The following is a 20,210-nucleotide window of genomic DNA, read 5'->3' as shown; positions in this document are numbered from 1 at the left end:
TACAAAGTACTTAGCATGCCCTGGGGGCAAGACAAACATACACCTACATGCCATTCAATGGTGCATCCACCCAAATTACACTAAATTACACAGCCAGGCTGGGAATTCAGGAACTACTATAAATAATGTTCAGATTGTCAAATCTACTAACTTTCAAAATACAACCACGAATATGTATATTTTCTTGAAATATACTTCTTAAGGACACTGTATATTTAAAAACAATCATTTATTCCCACTTTTCATATCAGATAACACAGTAATAAATGTAGTATTCTCCTAGTTTCTTTTTGGCTATAACATACTGAAAGGCATAAAATATCTAGAGAAAGCATTCCAAATAAAATGAAAATAAAACCAGGTTAACAGGAATGATAAAAAAACAAAGCACAAGAAACAAGAGTTCTTGACCTTTAGATGAAAAAACAGTAAAAGAACTATAGATTTTAAAACATAGATACTGGTATGTGCTCTAATCAAAACTTAAGTCCCCTATTAAAAGGAACATATTATAGAAAAGAAAATACCTTGTTTGGATACTAAGTAGTTTCTTAGTATCAAATTTAATATCGTTAGTTCAAAAAAAACCACTAAATTATTCATTTTAAATACAGACTAATTTGCCAACAATATATGTGGAAAAGACATTATGGTCACGTTTCAGGCCTTTCACCACTTGTTGCCACCCTAAATACTTGTCACTACTACCCAATGCTAGTCAGAGCAGTCCTAATTATTAAATCCATGATCTTCCCTTGATTCCATACATTTCACTGCTACCTTTGTGTAGCAATGCACTCATAATGCTCCCCTCCACAGAACTGAAATAATTTCATCTTTCAAGGCCAATTCACAGTTCCATCTTCTTTGAACTCTCACTGATTTGATTTCTCCATGTGCTCACCAAGTTCCATTCACTTGACCTCAGATACCCCTCCAGTTAGTTCCCATTTCTCTCCTCTCTTTTATAGCAAAAGGTCTCAAAAAATTTCTCACAAGCATGGTCAGCACTTTTTGCCATCCATTCACTCAATCTCACTTCAGTCTGGCTTCTACCACCAAGACTCCAAAAAAAACTATTTTCTCAAAGGATGCAACAACCTTCCTCTTGCCAATTCCAATAATACCATCTTGCCCTACCTCACAGCAGCGCGCTATGCAGTTTGTCCCTCCCTTATTTTGAAACACTTTTCCTTTAGGTCCAGAAATCAGCATTTGGCGTTCTCCTCCCCACTGGCTACTCCTCAGTCTGTGTTTCTGCCTCCTCTTCCCTTTCTGGATCATCTGTTTCTGAACTTTCTGAACCCGGAGTCCCTCAGAACTTGTTCTGACCACTCGCCTACATCTTTAGCTTCCTTCTCCATACAACCTGCCCACACTGAGATTCCATCCATTCTCAGGGCTTAAATATCTCCACTCCACATATGTAAGCTCTAGACTCACATATCTAGGGGCTTGCCTGATGTCTCAAACTGTGATACTCTATTTTAAACATGTCAAACTTAACATGTTAAAAAGGGATATTTTGGGCCGGGCACGGTGCCTCACACCTGTAATCCCAGCACTTCGGGAGGCCGAGGCGGGCGGATCACGAGGTCAGGAGATCGAGACCATCCTGGCCAACAAGGTGAAACCCCTTCCCTACTAAAACAACAAAAATTAGCCAGGTGTGGCGGCGGGCGCCTGTAGTCCCAGCTACTCAGGAGGCTGAGGCAGAAGAATCACTTGAACCTGGGAAGCGGAGGTTGCAGTAAGCTGAGATAGTGTCACTACACTCCAGTCTGGTGACGGAGCAAGACTCCGTCTCAAAAAAAAAGGGGGGGAGATTTTTTTTCTTCTCCAAAATTCACGGAACAAGTAACAACCTCCTCCACCCCAGTTAACAGCACTACTATCTGCCTATTTGCTCAAGTAAAAAAAAAAACTTATTCTCAATTCCTCCTTTTCATTCACATCCTACATCCAATTCACCAACAGGTCCTACAGTTTCCACCTCCAATTTATCTGCAAGATTCACCCACCCCTTGGCCCACCACTGCTACAATCCTCATACAAGCCACCCTCCTAATTCATGTGACTACTGCCAGAGCCTCCTATCTCACACTTCCTTGTCCGCCCTCTCCTCCCTTCAATCAATTCTCCCTGATATGATTTGGGTTTTTGTCCCCATCCATATCTCACCTCAAATTGTAATCCCCATAATCCCCACATGTCAAGGGCAGGACCACGTGGAGGTAATGGGATCATGGGAGTGGTTTCCCGCATGCTATTCTCTCGAAAGCGAGTGAGTTCTCACAAGATCTGATGGCTTTATAAGGGGAGTTTGTCATTTCCCCTGCTTCCACTCACTCTATCCTGCCACCCTGTGAAGAAGGTGCCTGCTTCTCCTTTGCCTTCTGCCATGACTGTAAGTTTCCTGGGGCCTCTCCAGTAAAGCAGAACTGTGGGTCAATTAAACCTCTTTCTTTTATAAATTACCCAGTCTCAGGCAGTTCTTTATAGCAGCCTGAGAAAACACTAACACACTCCCTGCAGCAGTTAAAGTTATCTTTTTAGAAAGCCAGAGTAGTTCATCTCCTGCTTGAAACTCTTCAACAGACTCCAACTTCCATAGAATGAAAATCCAGTATCCTTACCACGATCTTTATGACCATGACCCCCCGCATGGCCTGGCCACTGCCCACCTTCTCTGACAGCGTTTTGGATTTTTCCATCCCTCTGCCACACAGTTTGTCCACCTCACGTTCAGTACTACTGTCCACTCTTCTCTAAACTAGTTCCTTGTCCTTTGGTGTCAAACTTCACCACCTCAGAAAGACTTTCTATAATCAGCTACATCAAAAAAACCTCTCCATTAATCACTCTCAGTCCCCATTTTTTCTTTACTGAACTGATTACACCTTTTTATTTTATTTCTTTGTGTTCTAGGTTTCTCTGTCCTATATGCTTCTCATTTACTGTGGCACCTAGCATAGCCCTTGCAATACCTGTTGCATGTACAGATTACAAAATCCTGTGCTATATTTTAGTGACATGTTATCCATGTCACATACTTAGGAGCTTAAGAGTTTTATTATTTCACGTGTTAGATGTTTCTCTCTAAAAGGAATCTCAGCAATTTAAGAAAAGAAATCCTTGCACCTCATCTAGTATACCAAACAGAGAATGCATAAAAACACTTTAAATACCTGCTCTCCTGTCTTACAAAATGAGCAGTACAGGCTCATGTATTTTACTTTATTTCAAGCATTAATCTCCTTATTCTCTTTTTACTATTCAAATCCATTTAACATGTACTCTGATCTTCTCTCCTGAGTCCCATATTAAGGCTTCACAATGACACAACACTTTGTCCACCTCCTCAGAAATTCATAGCATGCTGGAAAGGGCAGCCACATGTACAGACTCAAGAGTACAAAGGCTCAAAACAAGTGCACGAGAAATATGTTTTTCTGATCTCTAAGGATGTGTTGTCCAATAGGGTAGCCTCTAGACACATGTGGCTATTTAAATTTTAATTAAAATTTAAATCCTAATCACACTAGCAATATTTCAAGTGCTCAACAGCCACATGTGGTAAGCAGCTTCTGTAATGAACAAGACAGACATAGGCCATTTTTGTCATTGTAGAAAGTTCTATCAGACTTCTGTTCAAATGAGCTAAACTTCTACTTAGCCCTGCAGAGGGACTCCAGGTGATATCAGTGGCTCTAACTTTCTTTTGGGTGTTTCTTTCGGGTGTTTCTTTCATATTATTGTATTAGCCCATTCTTGCATTGCTATAAAGAAATGCCTGAGGCGTGGTAATTTATAAAGAAAAGAGGTTTAATTGGCTCGCAGTTCTGCAGGTTGTACAGGAGGTATAGCACCAGCATCTACTCTGCTTCTGGGAAGGCCTTAAGAAGCTTCTAATCATGGCAGAAGGTGAAGGGGTAGCAGGCATGTCACACGGCCAGAGCCAAAGTGTGTGTGTTGGCTGGAGAGGGGACGAGGGAGGCACACTTGTAAATGATGAGATCTTACAAAAACTCACTCACGATCACAAAGACAGCACCAAGCCACGAGGGATCGGACCCATGATCCAAACACCTCCCACCAGGCCCCACCTCCAGCACTAGAGATGACAATTCACCATGAGATTTGGGTGGGGACAAATATCCAATCTGTATCAGTTTGCCCTTAGCCCCTTCCAAATATCATATCCTTTTCAAATTGCAAACTATGATCATGCCTTCCTAATAGTCCCCCAAAGTCTTAATTCATTCTAGCATTAACTCAAAAGTCCAAAGTGCAAAGTCTCATCTGAGACAAGGCAAGTCCCTTCTACCAACAAGCCTGTAAAATCAAAAACAAGTCATTCACTTCCAAGATACAATGGGGGTACAGATATTAGGTAAACATTCCCATTCTAAATAGGAGAAATCAGCCAAAACAAAGGGGCTGTAGGCCATAGGCAAGTTTGAAACTCAGTAGGGCAGTCATTAAATCTTTTTTTTTTTTAATTGAGATGGAGTCTCTCGCTCTGTCACCAGGCTGGAGTACAGTGGCACAATCTCGGCTCACTGCAACCTCCACCTCCCAGGTTCAAGTGATTCTCCTACCTCAACCTCCTGAGTAGCTGGCACATGCCACTATGCCCAGCTAATTTTTGTATTTTTAGTAGAGACAGAATTTCACCACATTGGCAAGGATGGTCTCAATCTCTTGACCTCGTGATCCGCCCACCTTGGCCTCCCAAAGTGCTGGGATTACAGGTGTGAACCACCGCGCCTGGCCTGCAGTCATTAAATCTTAGAATTCCAAAATAATCTTCTTGACTCCGTGTCCCAATCCAGGCCACACTGGTACAAGGGGTGGGCTCCCAAGGCCTTAGGTAGCTCTGCCCCTGTGGCTTTACAGGGTGCACCACCCACAGCGGCTCTCAGGTGCCAGCATTGAGTGTCTGTGGCTTTTCCAGGTATAGGGTGCAAGATGCTGGTGGATATACCATTCCTGGGTCTGAAGAGCAACGACCCCCTTCTCACAACTCCACTAGGCAGTGTCCCATTGGGGACTCGGTGTAGGGGGTCCAACCCCACATTTCCCCTTGGCACTACCTTAGCAGAGGTTCTATGTGAGGATTCTGCCAGCCCTTACAGTAGTCTTCTACCTGGACACCCAGGCTTTCTCCATATATCCTCTGAAATCTAGGCAGTGGCTACCAAACCTCAACTCTTGCACTCTGTGCACCCACAGGCTTAACACCACATAGAAGTCACCAAGACTTACAGCTTACACTCTCTGGAGCTGTGGCCCAAGCTGGACCAGGGCCCCTTTGAGCTGAGGCTGGAGCCACAGTGGCAGGGAAGCAAGGAGCAGTGTCTCAAGGCTACAAAGAGCAGCAGGGCCCCAGGCCTGGCCCTCAAAACTATTCTTCCCCACTAGGCCTCTGGGCCTGTGATGGGAGGGGCTGCCAAAGGTCTCTGAAATGCCTTCAAGGTTTTTCCCTTATTGTCTTGGACATTAACTCTCCGCTCCTTTTTAGTTATGCAAATTTGTCTAGCAAGTAGTCGCTCCACAGCCTTCTTGAGTTACTCTCTGAAAAAAGCTTTTTCTTTACCATGTGGGCAGGCTGCAAATTTTCCAAACCTTTATGCTTTTCTTCCTATTCAAATATAAATTTCTTTGCTCCAACACCGGAACATAGGCAATTAGAAGAAACCAGGCCACATCTTGAATGTTTTGGTGCTTAGAAATTTCTTCCACCAGATACCCTGTATCACTCTGAAGTTCAACCTTCCACAAATCCCAAGGGCAGAAGCAAAATGCAGCCAAATTCTTTGCTAAGGCATAGCATGCATGACCTTTGCTCCCGGTTCTCAATAAGTTCCTCATTTACATGAGACCTCCTCAGCATGGATTTCACTGTCCATATTACTATCAGCACTTTGGTCACAATTATTTAACCAGTCTCATGGAGGTTTCAAACTTTTCCTTATTTCCCATATTCTTCTGAGCTCTCCAAATTCTTCCAACCTCTGCCCATCACCTAGTACCAAAGTTCCTTCCACATTTTCAGATATTTTTACAGCAAATGCCCCACTCTTTATTACCAATTTTCTGTATTAAGCAATTCTTGCATTTCTATAAAGAAATATCTGCATCTGGGTAATTTCTAAGGAAAAAAGGTTTAATTGGCTCATGGTTCTGCAGGCTGCACAAGAAGCATGACACCAGCATCTGCTTGCCTTCTGGGTTGGCCTTAGGAAGCTTGGCGGAAGGTGAAGGGGCAACCGGCACATCACATGGTGAGACCAGGAGCAAGAAAGAGAATGTGGGCAGAGGTGACATACACTTTTAAATGACCAGATCTCATGAAAATTCACTCACTATTGCAAAGACAGCACCAAATTCATTGGGATCTACTCCAATGAGCCAAACACCTCCCACCAGGCCCCACCTTCAGCATTCAATTCAACAGGAGATCTGAGCAAGAACAAATACCCAAACTATGTCAATTATTATTTATGAAATTTAATATACAATAGAGGCTGAAATAAACTGCACCTGTTCCTTTCAGACATATACCGCCCCCTCTAATAAAAGAACTAGAAATCCATCACCAATCTAAATGATAAAATTGAGTTTTACTCTTAAAAAGCTTTCTGAATCATAAAAATTAAAACTTCCGCCTACTGTCAATGTGATGCCTTCCTTTGTATTAAGGCCTTTCTTCATGTATAGATATGTAAGGGAATACCAAGATAAACATCATCATTTTAAAAATCTTTTACTTAACTAACCTGGCAATACTCTAAGATATAATAACAAGCCCAGAAAATTAATCTAAGGAATAAACTATACTGATTCTTTTTATGTAAAATACTAATAGAGGCTTTAGTATCTGCAGTTCAATAATTTCTCTCATTTAAAATATTTATCTTTCAACAGAAACCAAAATATTCAGTTAATAGCTTCATACTGATAGCTGTAAAGCCATAAACACATAAGGTTTGCATTCTCAGAAAACAGGCAATAACAATTAAAAAGAAAGAAAGTTTATTATATTCCACCTTTATATCCATAAGAAACTGTAAAGTTTAACAGTATTTTTTTCCAAATTGTTTTGGCTTAACACTTTACCTTTTGTTGTTGTCTTTTAAACAGTAAAATGACAGTTTCAAAAAATTACGTTTGTTTTATTTTGCTCTGTTTTAAGAGGCAGGGACTCACTGTGTTGCCCATGCTAGAGTACAGTGGCTATTCACAAGCACAATCCCACTACTGTTCAGCATGCGAGTTTAACCTACTCTGTTTCTGACCTGGGCCGGTTCATCCCTCACTGGGCAATCTGGTGGTCTGCTGCTCTCAGGAGGTCACCATATTGATGCTGAACTTAGTGTGGACACCTGATTGGCACAGAGCACCACAGTCCAGAATTTCTGGACTCAAGAGATCCTCCTGCCTCAGCCTCCCAAGTAACCGGGACTACAGGCATGTGCCACCATGCCCAGCTCAAATAATTAGGTTTTAGTTACATTTTCTCCCGGTTGTACTTAAATATCAGTAACGTAGGGTCCAAAATCTATTTTTTAATAGAGTAGCTGAATATAACTACTCTAGAAATATATGAGCTCTCGTAGTCATATGAAACTGCGTTAAAAATGAAGATTTTGGATTCTGTGTCACATTGTGACTTACTTTACATGTTAACAGAATTTTTTTTAAAAAGATAGTCAATCTTGGCCATTTAAACAGAAATGTATATTTTAAATAAACTGGGAGATATATATGGCAAATATATTTACCATGTATATGTATATATGCTCTGTGTGTGTATATATATGGCATATATAGATATAGATATTTAAAAAATAGATTTGGAGCATTTTATAATTCCAGGCCCTCTCAGGTCAACTATAAATTAAGCTGAGCAGCTCTTATTTACCATCTATAGAAGATACGTGTCTGTTAAAAGCAATTAATACATTTTCCATGTGTTCTTTGTTTACTGTTAACCCTGTATTCAAAGCCAAAGCTTTTAAGATACAGATACACTTTTAAACCAAATATTTATACAACATTTTGCTACATCTATAAACCAAAAAAAAAGCTATAGAATGAATGACAACATACAAAAGAGGCAGTCTCCTACCCCTAGGGAACATTCAGTCTTCTAGAGGTCTCTTAGAGAAATGGTGCTAGATTTGGAAGGACTGTGAAAGCATGAGAAAGTAATCGCTTGTCCTTTGAAAATACAAAGTTAGTACTTATTTGAAAACATTAATAGTTACTTTCTTCCAGGACATTTTTTTCATTAATATTTCATCAATCTGACATGCTTTTAGAAAGGACAGTCACATGACCTAAAATTCGAAATTTCAACAAATATTTATTTAATAAGCAACGCTACTCTGAATGGCAATTAAGAAATAATAGAAGGCATATTCAAAGATAGATGGCAGTGTCAAAATAAACAGGTAAAGAAGTATATTAATATCCTACCTAATACTTTTTGACTCCTTATTGGAAAGTACTCTTGAAAAAATGCCTTTAAGAGGTACACGTAGGCACATCTCTCTAACAAAAACTCTGTTTAAAAAATGCATCCCACTAATGTTTTTAATTTACCAAAGGAGATGTTTCTATGACTGCTATGATGCACTATATTGCTGATTCCCTCATCCCAGCTACAGGCAGTTACACCAATGACTGCCAGGGACCATAACTATAGCACTTCCTGTCAGACATAATTCATCTCTCCTTTTCTATTCCTTAATACCTGGTATAAAGCCCACTCACTCCCTTAGCCTCATCCTGCTAAGACAGCACTCCCTGCTGAAGGGAACCTTCCTTAGATCACTCTTTTATTCCCTTGGGATTCTCTTGAGATTAATGTCCAATCATTCTTGCAGATTTTTAAATAATCTTCAATCTGTCAGAGTTTATTTTCTTTATAATAGTCTCACCATCTGGAATATAACATTGAGAATGTAATAATAATATAGTTAATATATCAAAGAAGTGGATATGCAGAACCAAGGCCCCTTAGGCAGCACTGTCTAATAGAATTGCTTACAATGACAGAAATGGCCTATATATATTGTCCAAAATGGTAGCCACTAACTACATGTGGCTCTCAAGCAAATATGTTGTGGGGTTTCTTTTTATTCATTTTTAGGTAACTAAATTTAAATAGCCACAGGCAACTAGTGGCTACCATATTGAATAACAGGAAAGAAAACAGAGCTGCCTGCATTACTTACCTCCATGTATCAATATCAAAGAGAAAGGAAGAAGAGAGAGAAAGGAAAAAAAAAAAGGAAAGGAAAAAGAGAAAAGAAATACACCCAGGAAAACCTTACTCTACCTGCCCATTTCAGAAATTATCACTACTAGTATCAAAATGAATCTGAATATATTGTTAATTCTCAAACTCTTTTTCACCTAAGGTGAATTTTTAATAAGTTTTTATAACTTGTTAATCTAAAATACTAAAACATGCCATGCAAATCTAAAAAAATATATCCAGAATGTAATAGAGAGAGACAAATAAATGGAAAGTATTAATGATAGAATAGGAAATAATACAGCATAGAACAAGAAGTTCTAACATATACATAATTAGAAGGGAAAAGGCAATACTTGACAAAACAATGGCAACATTTTCACAGAAAGATACCCATCATATTAAAAAAGCCAAAAAAAAAAAAATCTCTATCAGAAGAAAAAAGAAAGAAATCTCACGCAGACACGTAAAAAAAACTCGAGAACACCAAAGATAAAGAAAACATTATAGAACCAGACAAAAGAGAAAAGGCAGATTACATGGAAAGGAATTAGTTTTACTAAACGCCAAGTTCTCAAAAATAGCAGTGAAAGTCAGAAGAGAAAATAATATCTTCAATGTGTTAAGCATAGATATCTAAAACCCTCAATTGCATCTCAATTGCATGCCCTAGGAAGACTATCCTTCCAAAGCAAAGGCAAATAGATACTTTGAGACATTAAGTATAACAACAACAACAAAAAATTGTGAGTCAACTTGACTAAACATCATTTTTTAAAAAGATACTTTCAAACAGAATTTTGCAATCACACTCTCACTAAGGGATATTAACAATATACTTAAAGCAAAAGTAAAATAATCAGCGGCAGCAAACAAAAATAAAAAAGAATGATGTATGTAGAAATATATATATATATATATATACATATTTATAATATGACTCAATAATAGTAAAATCTAACTTATTAAAAGAAAACAGATAAACTGAAATTTCACTCAAAACTAGCATATAAGTAAAAAAAGATATTAAAGTTTTCTTTGGTTCAAGAGAAGAGATATTGCTTACTTTTGTACCTTTTAAGTACATGCAAGTTAAATTTCTTTTTAAAGTGTGTTCATTTTAAATTTCTTTTCTAAGATTAGAAAATGATCATTTGTCTTCCAAATCAGTAAATGAGGAAAAATAAAATAAGAAATTAAATATCAATCCAAAAGAAGTTAAGGATAATAAACAGAAAGGATGAATATAGAAAAGGAAGAAGCAGAAAGAAGAGATGAGGAGGAGCAGGAGCAGTCTGGATGATGAACCTGGAAAAAGCAGCGTAAATTAAAAATTCAAAATGAAACATCAGACATAAATTCCAACATATTTTCACAATTGATACAAAAAGTTAAAACTACCAGGTAAAGACAAAGATTATCAGATGAGATAAAAAATTATTCATATGCTATTTATAATAGATATTCCTAAAATACAAGGTATGAAAATGATTAGTTGGGAAAAATGTGAAAAGCTGCACACATCAAGGTGGATAAATCTGTGAAACAATATTGAGAGGAAATACAACTCTAAGAATAATGCATGGAAGATGATCCATTAACATACACTTCAAAAACATATAAAACCAAACAGTAGGTTAATTAGGAATACGTATATGCTAAAACTATAACTGAAAGGAACGATAAACCCAAAACTCAAGATAGTGGTTACCATAGAATAGTGTAGGGAAGGGGTATTTAGGAATGAATGATGGTATAGGATTAAGAAGGGATGAAAGAAAGCTTCAAAGCTATAGGCAATATTATGTCTCAGCCTCATTAATAGGCAAGGAGATGCATGTTTTACTGTTATGACAAATTGTCTTTTGGAAACGTTTAATATTTTATTTGAAAATTTAAAGTAAGTCAAAGTATTAGCAACTTCAAATTTCTGATCTTGAAAGACTTCCTCAGATCATGTTGATAAAAATGAGTACAATGATCTCACTGCTTGTCACAAGTTTTTCTGTTTCTGTCTTTACTGAACTAGATCAACTCCAAAGTCAAGATCTTCCACCTGCTTTGTGTTTTTAAATTCCAGAAATGAAGAAAAAATAGATTCTAAAAATGACATTATTAAATGGAATAATGACATTCAAAGGCCATTTATTTGTTTTCATGTAAGCACACACATTTCTGCAAAATTTTCCAAAATGATTTTCTCAAAATTATAGTTATCAACTTAAGAATCTCTTTAGAAATCTAACAAAAATAGAACTTTATGATAAAATTATTCTTGTTAATTTGAAAATGAAAATTTTAACTATGATTAATGGAAAATAATGCCTAAAATCTCAAAACACAAAAACCTGATAAGCCTAGATTTTGAGACAAAGAATCTTGCCCTTGACAGGCACGTCAAATTGAGAAAATAAAGACACCTTCACTATATGCATAGATGAGTATGATCTATAATGTTGCTGTCTACCTTTTTATGTTTCTAACCAAATGTATTCCATAATTCAAACATAATTATTGACTATGTCAAGATCCACTAAAAGTAATATTTGATAATTTGAAGAAATTGGTCTTTTCCCTGGTGTTCAGAACTAACTCAAAACTGTCACCAAGAATACTAGATAATCAATAAACAACAAATAAAAGATGTTTGTGATCTCTACATCAAATCCTCATAAAGCAAGACAAATAATCTAGTATTTAGCATACTGGTTTTCACATAATTCATAGAGAGTAAAAGGCTGACATGGCTCACAATTGCTAAGCAGTTTCAGAAGTTGAAGAGTGGCTCTAAAAATATTACATACCCAGAGACGAGAGGGGAGAGGTAATTGGGAGTACGGAGGAGTCTACTTTTTCCTTGAATTTTTTTTTTTTTTTTTTTTTTTTTTTTTTTGAGATAGAGTCTCACTCTATTGCCCAGGCTGGAGTGCAGTGGCATGATCTCAGGTCACTGCAACCTCTGCCTCCCAGGTTCAAGGGATTCCTGTGCTTCAGCCTCCCAAGTGGCACAGAGTACAGACATGCACCACCAAGTCCAGATAATTTTTGTGTTTTTAGTAGAGACGGGGTTTTGCCATGTTGACCAGACTGGTCTCAAACTCCTGGCTAAAAGTGATCTGCCCGTCTCAGCCTCCCAAAGTGCCAGGACTACAGGCATGAGCCACCGTACTCGGCCTTCCTTCATTTTTTATTTAAATAAATCCTGAACCTACACCAGCACCGGAAAACCATCAATCAGTTCAATTTTCTTTTTTGTTCTATTCAGACATTTTTAAAACTTTAATTTACTTAATGATATGACAGGTCTAACAATGATCTCAAAACTTGACAAAAATTAGAAATCCTTTTTCGTCACATACTGTATAAAAATTAAAAACTGATTTAAAGAGCAGGCACATCATAACTAACAGGAAAGTCCAAAAATTTGATCACAGGCATAAGTTCCCAGTTTTACATGTCCACCTAAGTCATTTATCTAATAGGAACACTGGACAAAGAAATATTCAAAAAGTATCATCTTGGGCCAGGCACAGTGGCTCATATCTATAATCCCAGTACTTTGGCAGGCTGAGGCACGTGGATCCTTAGAGGTCAGGAGTTCAAGACCAGCCTGGCCAACATGCTGAGGCCTGCTTCTACTAAAAATACAAAAATTAGCCAGGCATGCACGTGTAATACCATCTACCAGGGAGGCTGAGGCAGGAGAATCACCTGAACCCGGGAGATGGAGGCCGCAGTGATCCGAGATTGCACCACTGCCCTCCAGCCTGGGCAACAGAGTGAGACTCCATCTCCAAAAAAAAAAAAAAAAAAAAGGATCTTCTCAATTTTCTCTCTAAAAATAAAGTGGCATGATTTCAGAAAAAATTCTCCAATGATAGTATTTTCTATTCTTTTCAATTAAAAAAAAAAAGTACTTCATGGATAACATCATGGATTCCTAATAACATATTCTAGAATTGTGAATCCTTAGAGAAACAATTCCACCAGTTTCTAGTTTTTCTTCTTCAAATAAGGTTCAAATGAACCAGACATAGCATAATTTCCCAGTGTTTTTAGGTAAAATCACAATAATAATCCATTGTAAGATGCATGAATTCATATATACCTTCTATTTTGTTTTCCTTTGTTAGCACAGACATCTACTTTTGAGTAGATAAAGAAGAGGAGAATAATAATGGTAGTAAATAAAGGGTCTACTTCTCATTATATTAAAAAACTATGAATATTTCCTGTGCCCACTGGCAGACAGATAAATTGAGAAATGAGTGTGAATTGTCTCCCCAGTCAACCCCCAAATACCCTCTTCCTATGTTTAAATTCCACAGAAATATGGTGTGAATCTACTTTGTTCCCTCAAGCCCTACACCTGCACATACTACTGGAAAACAGCAGGTGCTCAGTAATTTTTTTTTCCACTCTCGTCACCCAAGCCTGGAATGCAGTGGCATGATCCCAGCTCACTGCAACCTCCGCCTCCCAGGTTCAAGAAATTCTCCTGACTCAGCCTCCCAAATAGCTGGGATTACAGGTGCCCGCCACTATGCCCGGCTAAGTTTTGTAATTTTAGTACAGATGGGATTTCACCATGTTGGCCAGGCTGGTCTGGAATGCCTGACCTCAAGTGATCCACCCGCCTCAGCCTCCCAAAGTGCTGGGATTACAGGCTTGAGCTACCACGTCTGGCCAAACATTTTTTTAAATGAACATATTTTACAGGCAAAGATTAGGCTGGACACCAAAGCTCTTCATTTATGAATATACCTGTCAAATAAATTCCCTAATCCATTCTCAGTTTCTAATACTAGCCAAGGTAAGATTAAAGAAGGCTAAAATTAAAACCTCATTGTTTCAATCAACAAATCTTTATGGAGCATTTCCTGCATGCTAAACAGTGTGTCTGGTAACAAGAGGCAAATTACACACATGAAGCCCTAGTTTCATGCCCACCATTAGTTTGCAGTCTATAGGACAGACTGGAAATGGCAAAATATGGAAAAATAAAGTTGAAATACAATAAAGTTTCTTTGTTTACTCATCATACTCCTTAGTTAAATGTCACTCAGTCTCACATCTCAGCAGTTAAGGTTGTTTTCTTTTAAATACTTGTATGGTCAAGGATTTCTGCATACTATAATCCAGCCACAGAAATCTCCAAAAAAGTAATAATCAGAGCAAATTCTTCTCCATATCATGAACCTCCAATTATAGTATGCAATTCTAGCTTTCAGAACACACACACACACACACACACACACACACACATACATGACTACATATACATATATTCTTATGCAGAAATAATCATTCATTTCTTACACAGTAAAAACCCAAAACCGATCGACAATCCTTGCAGCTCTGAAATTCTCTGATTCTGACTGTTTAGGTATTTCATAACAACTTCTGCTTGAATTTTTTCAAGAATACTCTTGTTTAGCCACTTAATTCCGAGTTAGCATATGGCCTCCGAATAGACTGAAATCTCTCTTTTTAGGCACCACAATTAACATACGTGATATATTTCAGGTATATCTTCCTGGTTTTTGTTTTTTTAACAAGTCTGTCTCCCACCATGCAATACTCTGACAAGTTTAAATATGCCCAGTTTATAAAAATATATTTACATTGATTGTTAAATTTTGTTCACAATTATTTCTTAGAGGCACCAAAAATTAGCCCCATTTCAAAACTGACTTATGGAAACACCTATGGTACTGTTTGCATATAAAGTACAGGATACTCACTTCAATTTGAACTTCAGATAAATTTTTTTTTAGTGTGTGTCTAGAATTGAATATTTCTGGTTGTTCTGTACTTTTATTTGGTAAATATAGCAAAACTAACCTATAGGGTCCTACAATGACATTTCCAACAACAGAAAAACTGAATTAGTGGTATTTCTTACTATATCAAATAACATCAGCAAGTAAATATATAATGACAAAATTCAGAGTGAAAGTCAGTCATATTAAATTAGTAGTTTCTCACATGACAGTTCTCTTTCAGAAAACACCTTAGGTTTCTAAAAATTCTATGGGGGAAAAAAGCTTTTCTAAAGTCCCTGAGCAATGTACCACTCAGTAATAAATGCAAAAGGTACTATTGAGACTATATTTCTTCCTGCATATAAATATCACGTATTCAGTTTGTACTTTAAGAAACTGTTGAGGTTTACCAGGCACAATGAAAAAAAATATTAAACTAAAAGAACACATTAATGACATCTGCCCTGTTGGTGTTCAAATAGATGAATTACCTCACAGGATTGCTGGTCAAAGACACTCGGAGAGACTCCAGGCATGTGACAAGTCTCTCATCTGCAGACCCCATTTTCAGCTCATGAATGAATTCCTGAGGTGAGATTTGTCGGCTTCTCTTAAGACTCCCCTATAAAATAAGTCAAAAAAACTTTTGATTAATACTGCATGGAGATTACCCATTAAAAAATAACAAGTTAATCCCCCTAACAGCATCACTTAACTACTCTAATTAGCACTATTTGGGCAGGGGTGGTAGATAATTTCCTTACTTCTGCCCAAAAATCTATAAATTCATAATCTGTGATATCCACAAAAGATATTAATATAACATCAGAAGGTGTGCAAATTGAAATAATTGCTTTCTCAAATGTAAAATGTCATGGAGAACAATTGTGTAATATAGAAAATATCTTAAAATACAGTAATATTTTTAGGCACACACAAAATAAAACTCAATATAAGAACTATCCTATTAAAATTAGTATTCAAAGCAGCATAGAAAAGGCTGTTAGGTATTAATTCATTCAACTACCATTATAAGCCTAGTTTTAGGCACTATAGACACATGGATTAACAAAAAGTGAAGTCTGGAAGAAATGCAAGCAAGAAAATAATAATTTTCAGTACAATCTAGTTCCTGTAACACAGCACAAAGAGACTCAAACAAAGAACATCTAACTTGGCAGAACAGATCAGGGAAGCCTACACAACAGGGGTACATCTTCCTGGTTTTTCTTTTGTAAGTAGGCATTAGGCAGGCAAAGAATGAGAAAGGAATTAACTTCCAGACCAAAACATAATATGCACGTACACATGGAGAGAAAAACAAAAACATATGCAACTGAAGACAGAGGCCAGATCATGGAGTGATAAAGCACTACTATGCAACTAGCTCTCCTGGGGAGTTTTGGAAGGATCACTCCAGTGTGAAATATGAATTAGAAGAGTTAGAGTTCACTCATTATTCAACAAACATTAAGTACCTACTAAATATTGGGCACTGTTTTAAGTACTGAGAATAGAGCAGGGATGAAAGAAGAATAAAAGATTGAACTTCCTACCTATATGTAGCTTTACTACACATGGGGAGAAATAACTAAAATGCATTGCACTGTAAATAATACACACTGTAGAGAAGAAGAAAAGCAGGAAAGAGAATAAGTAGCATCATATGAGACACGCAATTTTAAACAGGATGGTCAAAGAAAGCCTCAGAGAGAAGACTTCAAAGGACTCAAACTTGAGTGTTTAAATAAAAAGTCTAAAGGAGATAAAACAGCTAACCATGCAGATATAGGAAAAAAACGCTATGATGGAGGGGACTGTAGGTTTTACAGTCCACTCAAAGAACTTGGACTTTTACTCTGAGATCAGAAGCAGAGAGATCTGTTGAGAAGGTATCTATACAGCCTAGATAGGAAATGATGAGGATGGTGAACTAACAATAAAGTTCTGAATTATATTATTTAAATTACAGATTCACCATCCAATGGCAGGAAATGAATTGTGTAAGTTCAAAAGAAGATCAGGTGAAGTGGCAGGAAATTAGGTGTTTTTCATGTTTTTTGTTTTTATTAATTTAATATAATGTTATTCAAGAAAACATTCCCAATAAAGCAAAACAAATTAGCACTGTAAAGAAGGGTTATTTTTATTCATGTCAATATCAAAGTAGTAATTTAATAAAGAAGAATTCAATGGTACAATCTCAGAAAATAAAAGGGGAAATGGTGAGAGCTATGAAAATGAACATCCAATTATTTTTATCACAGTCACTGATATCATTCAAAGAACATATTCAACTTGCACCAACACAGCACTTATCAATGTCTCTTTTTGCTCTGAATTACCAAAAGATTGATTGTTCAACAGAGAAAATTTGGACACAGAAAAGCAACAAGAACAAAGGTGCCTCAAAATAAGTACTACTAATATATTTCTACATAAAGCATTTTTCTCATAGAGTATTAATATATTTGCATATATTTATATTTTAAAACATATATGATATGGTTTGGCTGTGTCCCCACCCAAATCTCATCTTGAATAGTAGTTCCCATAATCCCTACAGGAGGTAACTGAATCATGAGAGCATTTACCTCCATGCTGTTCTCGTGATACTCAGTGAGTTCTCACGAGATCTGATGGTTTTATAAGAAGCTTTTCCCCCACCTTCGCTGTCACTTCTTGCCTGCTGCCATATAAGATGTGACTTTGCTCCTCCTTTGCCTTCTGCCATGATTGTGAGGCCTCCCTAGCCATGTGAAACTGTGAGTACATTAAACCTTTTTATTTATAAATTACCTAGTCTCGGCCAGGCACAGTGGCTCATGCCTGTAATCCCAGCACTTTGGGAGGTCGAGGTGGGCGCATCACCTGAGGTCGGGAGTTCGAGACCAGCCTGACCAACGTGGAGAAACCCTGTCTCTGTTAAAAATACAAAACTAGCCAGGCATCGTGACACATGCCTATAATCCCAGCTACTCAGGAGGCTGAGGCAGGAGAATCGCTTGAACCTGGGAGGCAGAGGTTGCGGTGAGCTGAGATCGTGCCATTGCACTCCAGCCTGGGCAACAAGAGTGAAACTCCATCTCAAAAAATAAAAATAAGAGTAAAAATAAATAAATTACCCAGTCTCAGGTACATCTTATTAGCAGAGTGAGAACAAACTAATACAATATACTTTACTTATTTAAAACATCCTTTGATAACTATTGTTCTATAGGCTACTGTTATCTTTAGGCAACACTTCATGAACATATTCCAATGTCAGTACATAAGCCATAAAAAATATGACCTCTTCCTGCCTACAGACTATTGCATTACTTACTTAATTAGTCCCTGGCTCTTGGGCAAGTAGGTTGTTTACAATTTCTTGATACCATAAATTTTTCAAGTTTCCTGTGCAGGCTGTCAGGCCAATATTTTTATCCAAAAATATAGCAGTAGAGGTTAACTAGATGATCTCTTGTAGCCCATTCCAAATTTATTTCCGAAAAACTTGCAATTCGGGTAGGATCGAAATAAACTACAACTGAATAAATAGATTTTTTTCTTCAACAATAAGTAAGCTCCATGTAGCAAATACTTTTTAAGTATGAGAATAACCAATAAGTGCACGTGGATAAGAATAAAAGTGGTATTAAAAGATAAAAAACAAAAACCACCTATCCTACATCTTAGCCCTGTCTCACAAAGACAGTAATTCCTAATTCCTTTAACAGTTTCTTCTGATAGTTACTTAATATGTCTAAATAATGTGCCTGATATTTTTAGATTTCTAAATATTCATTATTACCTTTGATTTGTATTATGAAAAATAAGGATTTTAATTATCTTAAAACATTGGAACCTCTTCTCTTCCATCTCCTGAATAGCAATAAACTCAATTGAATCAAAAGATGCCATTCCATGAAATGAGAGCTAACTGAATACACATTTTATAAAGTCCTTACAGCTACATCCCTACAGAGATGAGTTCAGGCATCCAAAAATCTTTTTGCTTTAGTTCATTTTATCATCACTCAACAGGATATTATATGTCCCAATCATAAAATCACCCAATTACTGTAAGGGTATGAACAGACACTTTTCAACAGAAGACGTTCATGTGGCCAAAAAACATTAAAAAAGCTCATTATCACCGGTCATTAGAGAAATGCAAATCAAAACCAAAATGAGATATCATCTCACGCCAGTTAGAATAGCGATCATTAAAAAGTCAGGAAACAACAGATGCTGGAGAGGATGTGGAGAAATAGGAACACTTTTACACTGTTGGTGGGAGTGTAAATAGTTCAACCATTGTGGAAGACAGTGTGGCGATTCCTCAAGGATCTAGAACTAGAAATATCATTTGACCCAGCGATCCCATTACTGGGTATATACCCAAAGGATTATAAGTCATTCTAATATAAAGACACATGCACACATATGTTTATTGCAGCACTGTTCACAATAGCAAAGACTTGGAGCCAACTCAAATGCCCATCAATGATAGACTGGATAAAGAAAATGTGGCACATATACACCATGGAATACTATGCAGCCATAAAAAAGAATGAGAAAACCAAACACCCCATGTTCTCACTCGTAAGTTGGAGTTGAACAATGAGAACACATGGACACAGGGAGGGGAACCTCACATACCGGGGCCTTTCTGGGGTTGGGGGCTAGGAGAGGAATAGCATTAGGACAAATACCTAATGTAAATGATGGGTTGATGGGTGCAGGAAATCACCACGCCATGTGTATACCTATGTAACAAACCTGCATGTTCTACACATGTATCCCAGAAACTTACATATTTAAAAAAAAAAAAAAGAAAAAAGGAAATACCTATAGATAAAACTACAATACATTTGTGGAGAGAAACTGAGGACAACCTATAAAAAAAAAACATGTCATACCATATTCATAGATCAGAAGACATAATTTTATTAAGAAATCCATTAAGTACATTTTCTGGAAAAAAAAAAAAAACCCATAGATTCAATCAATGATTATTGTCAAAATCCCATCAAGTGTTTTGTAGAAATTGAGAAGTACATCCTAAAATTTATATGAAAATAAAGGAGAACTAAAATAGGAAAAACAATTGTGATAAAGAACAAAGTTGGGGGGCTTACATTATCTGATTTCAAGATTAACTATAAATCTATAGTAATCAAATTAGAGTGGTA

The 20,210-nt window shown here is 37.1% G+C and overlaps 1 protein-coding gene across 6 annotated transcripts in view; it reads right to left on the bottom strand.

The window, feature by feature from the left end:
• The window catches only part of LOC105485577 (diaphanous related formin 3), a 498,294-nt gene that overhangs the window by 359,579 nt on the left and 118,505 nt on the right, over positions 1-20,210 (bottom strand). For all 6 annotated transcript variants that reach the window (XR_011614754.1, XM_071081265.1, XM_071081266.1 and 3 more), the window contains one exon: positions 15,525-15,655. Coding sequence is in view for 5 of the 6 variants with exons in the window: in XM_071081265.1 (XP_070937366.1) it covers positions 15,525-15,655 (131 nt within the window). In the remaining variant the exon portion in view is untranslated. The remainder of the gene's footprint in view (positions 1-15,524; positions 15,656-20,210) is intronic.

Source organism: Macaca nemestrina, chromosome 16 (assembly GCF_043159975.1).
Source record: "Macaca nemestrina isolate mMacNem1 chromosome 16, mMacNem.hap1, whole genome shotgun sequence".
NCBI lineage: Eukaryota > Metazoa > Chordata > Mammalia > Primates > Cercopithecidae > Macaca > Macaca nemestrina.
The sequence above is the reverse complement of the archived record's forward strand: the minus strand, read 5'-3'. Positions and strand labels throughout refer to the sequence as shown.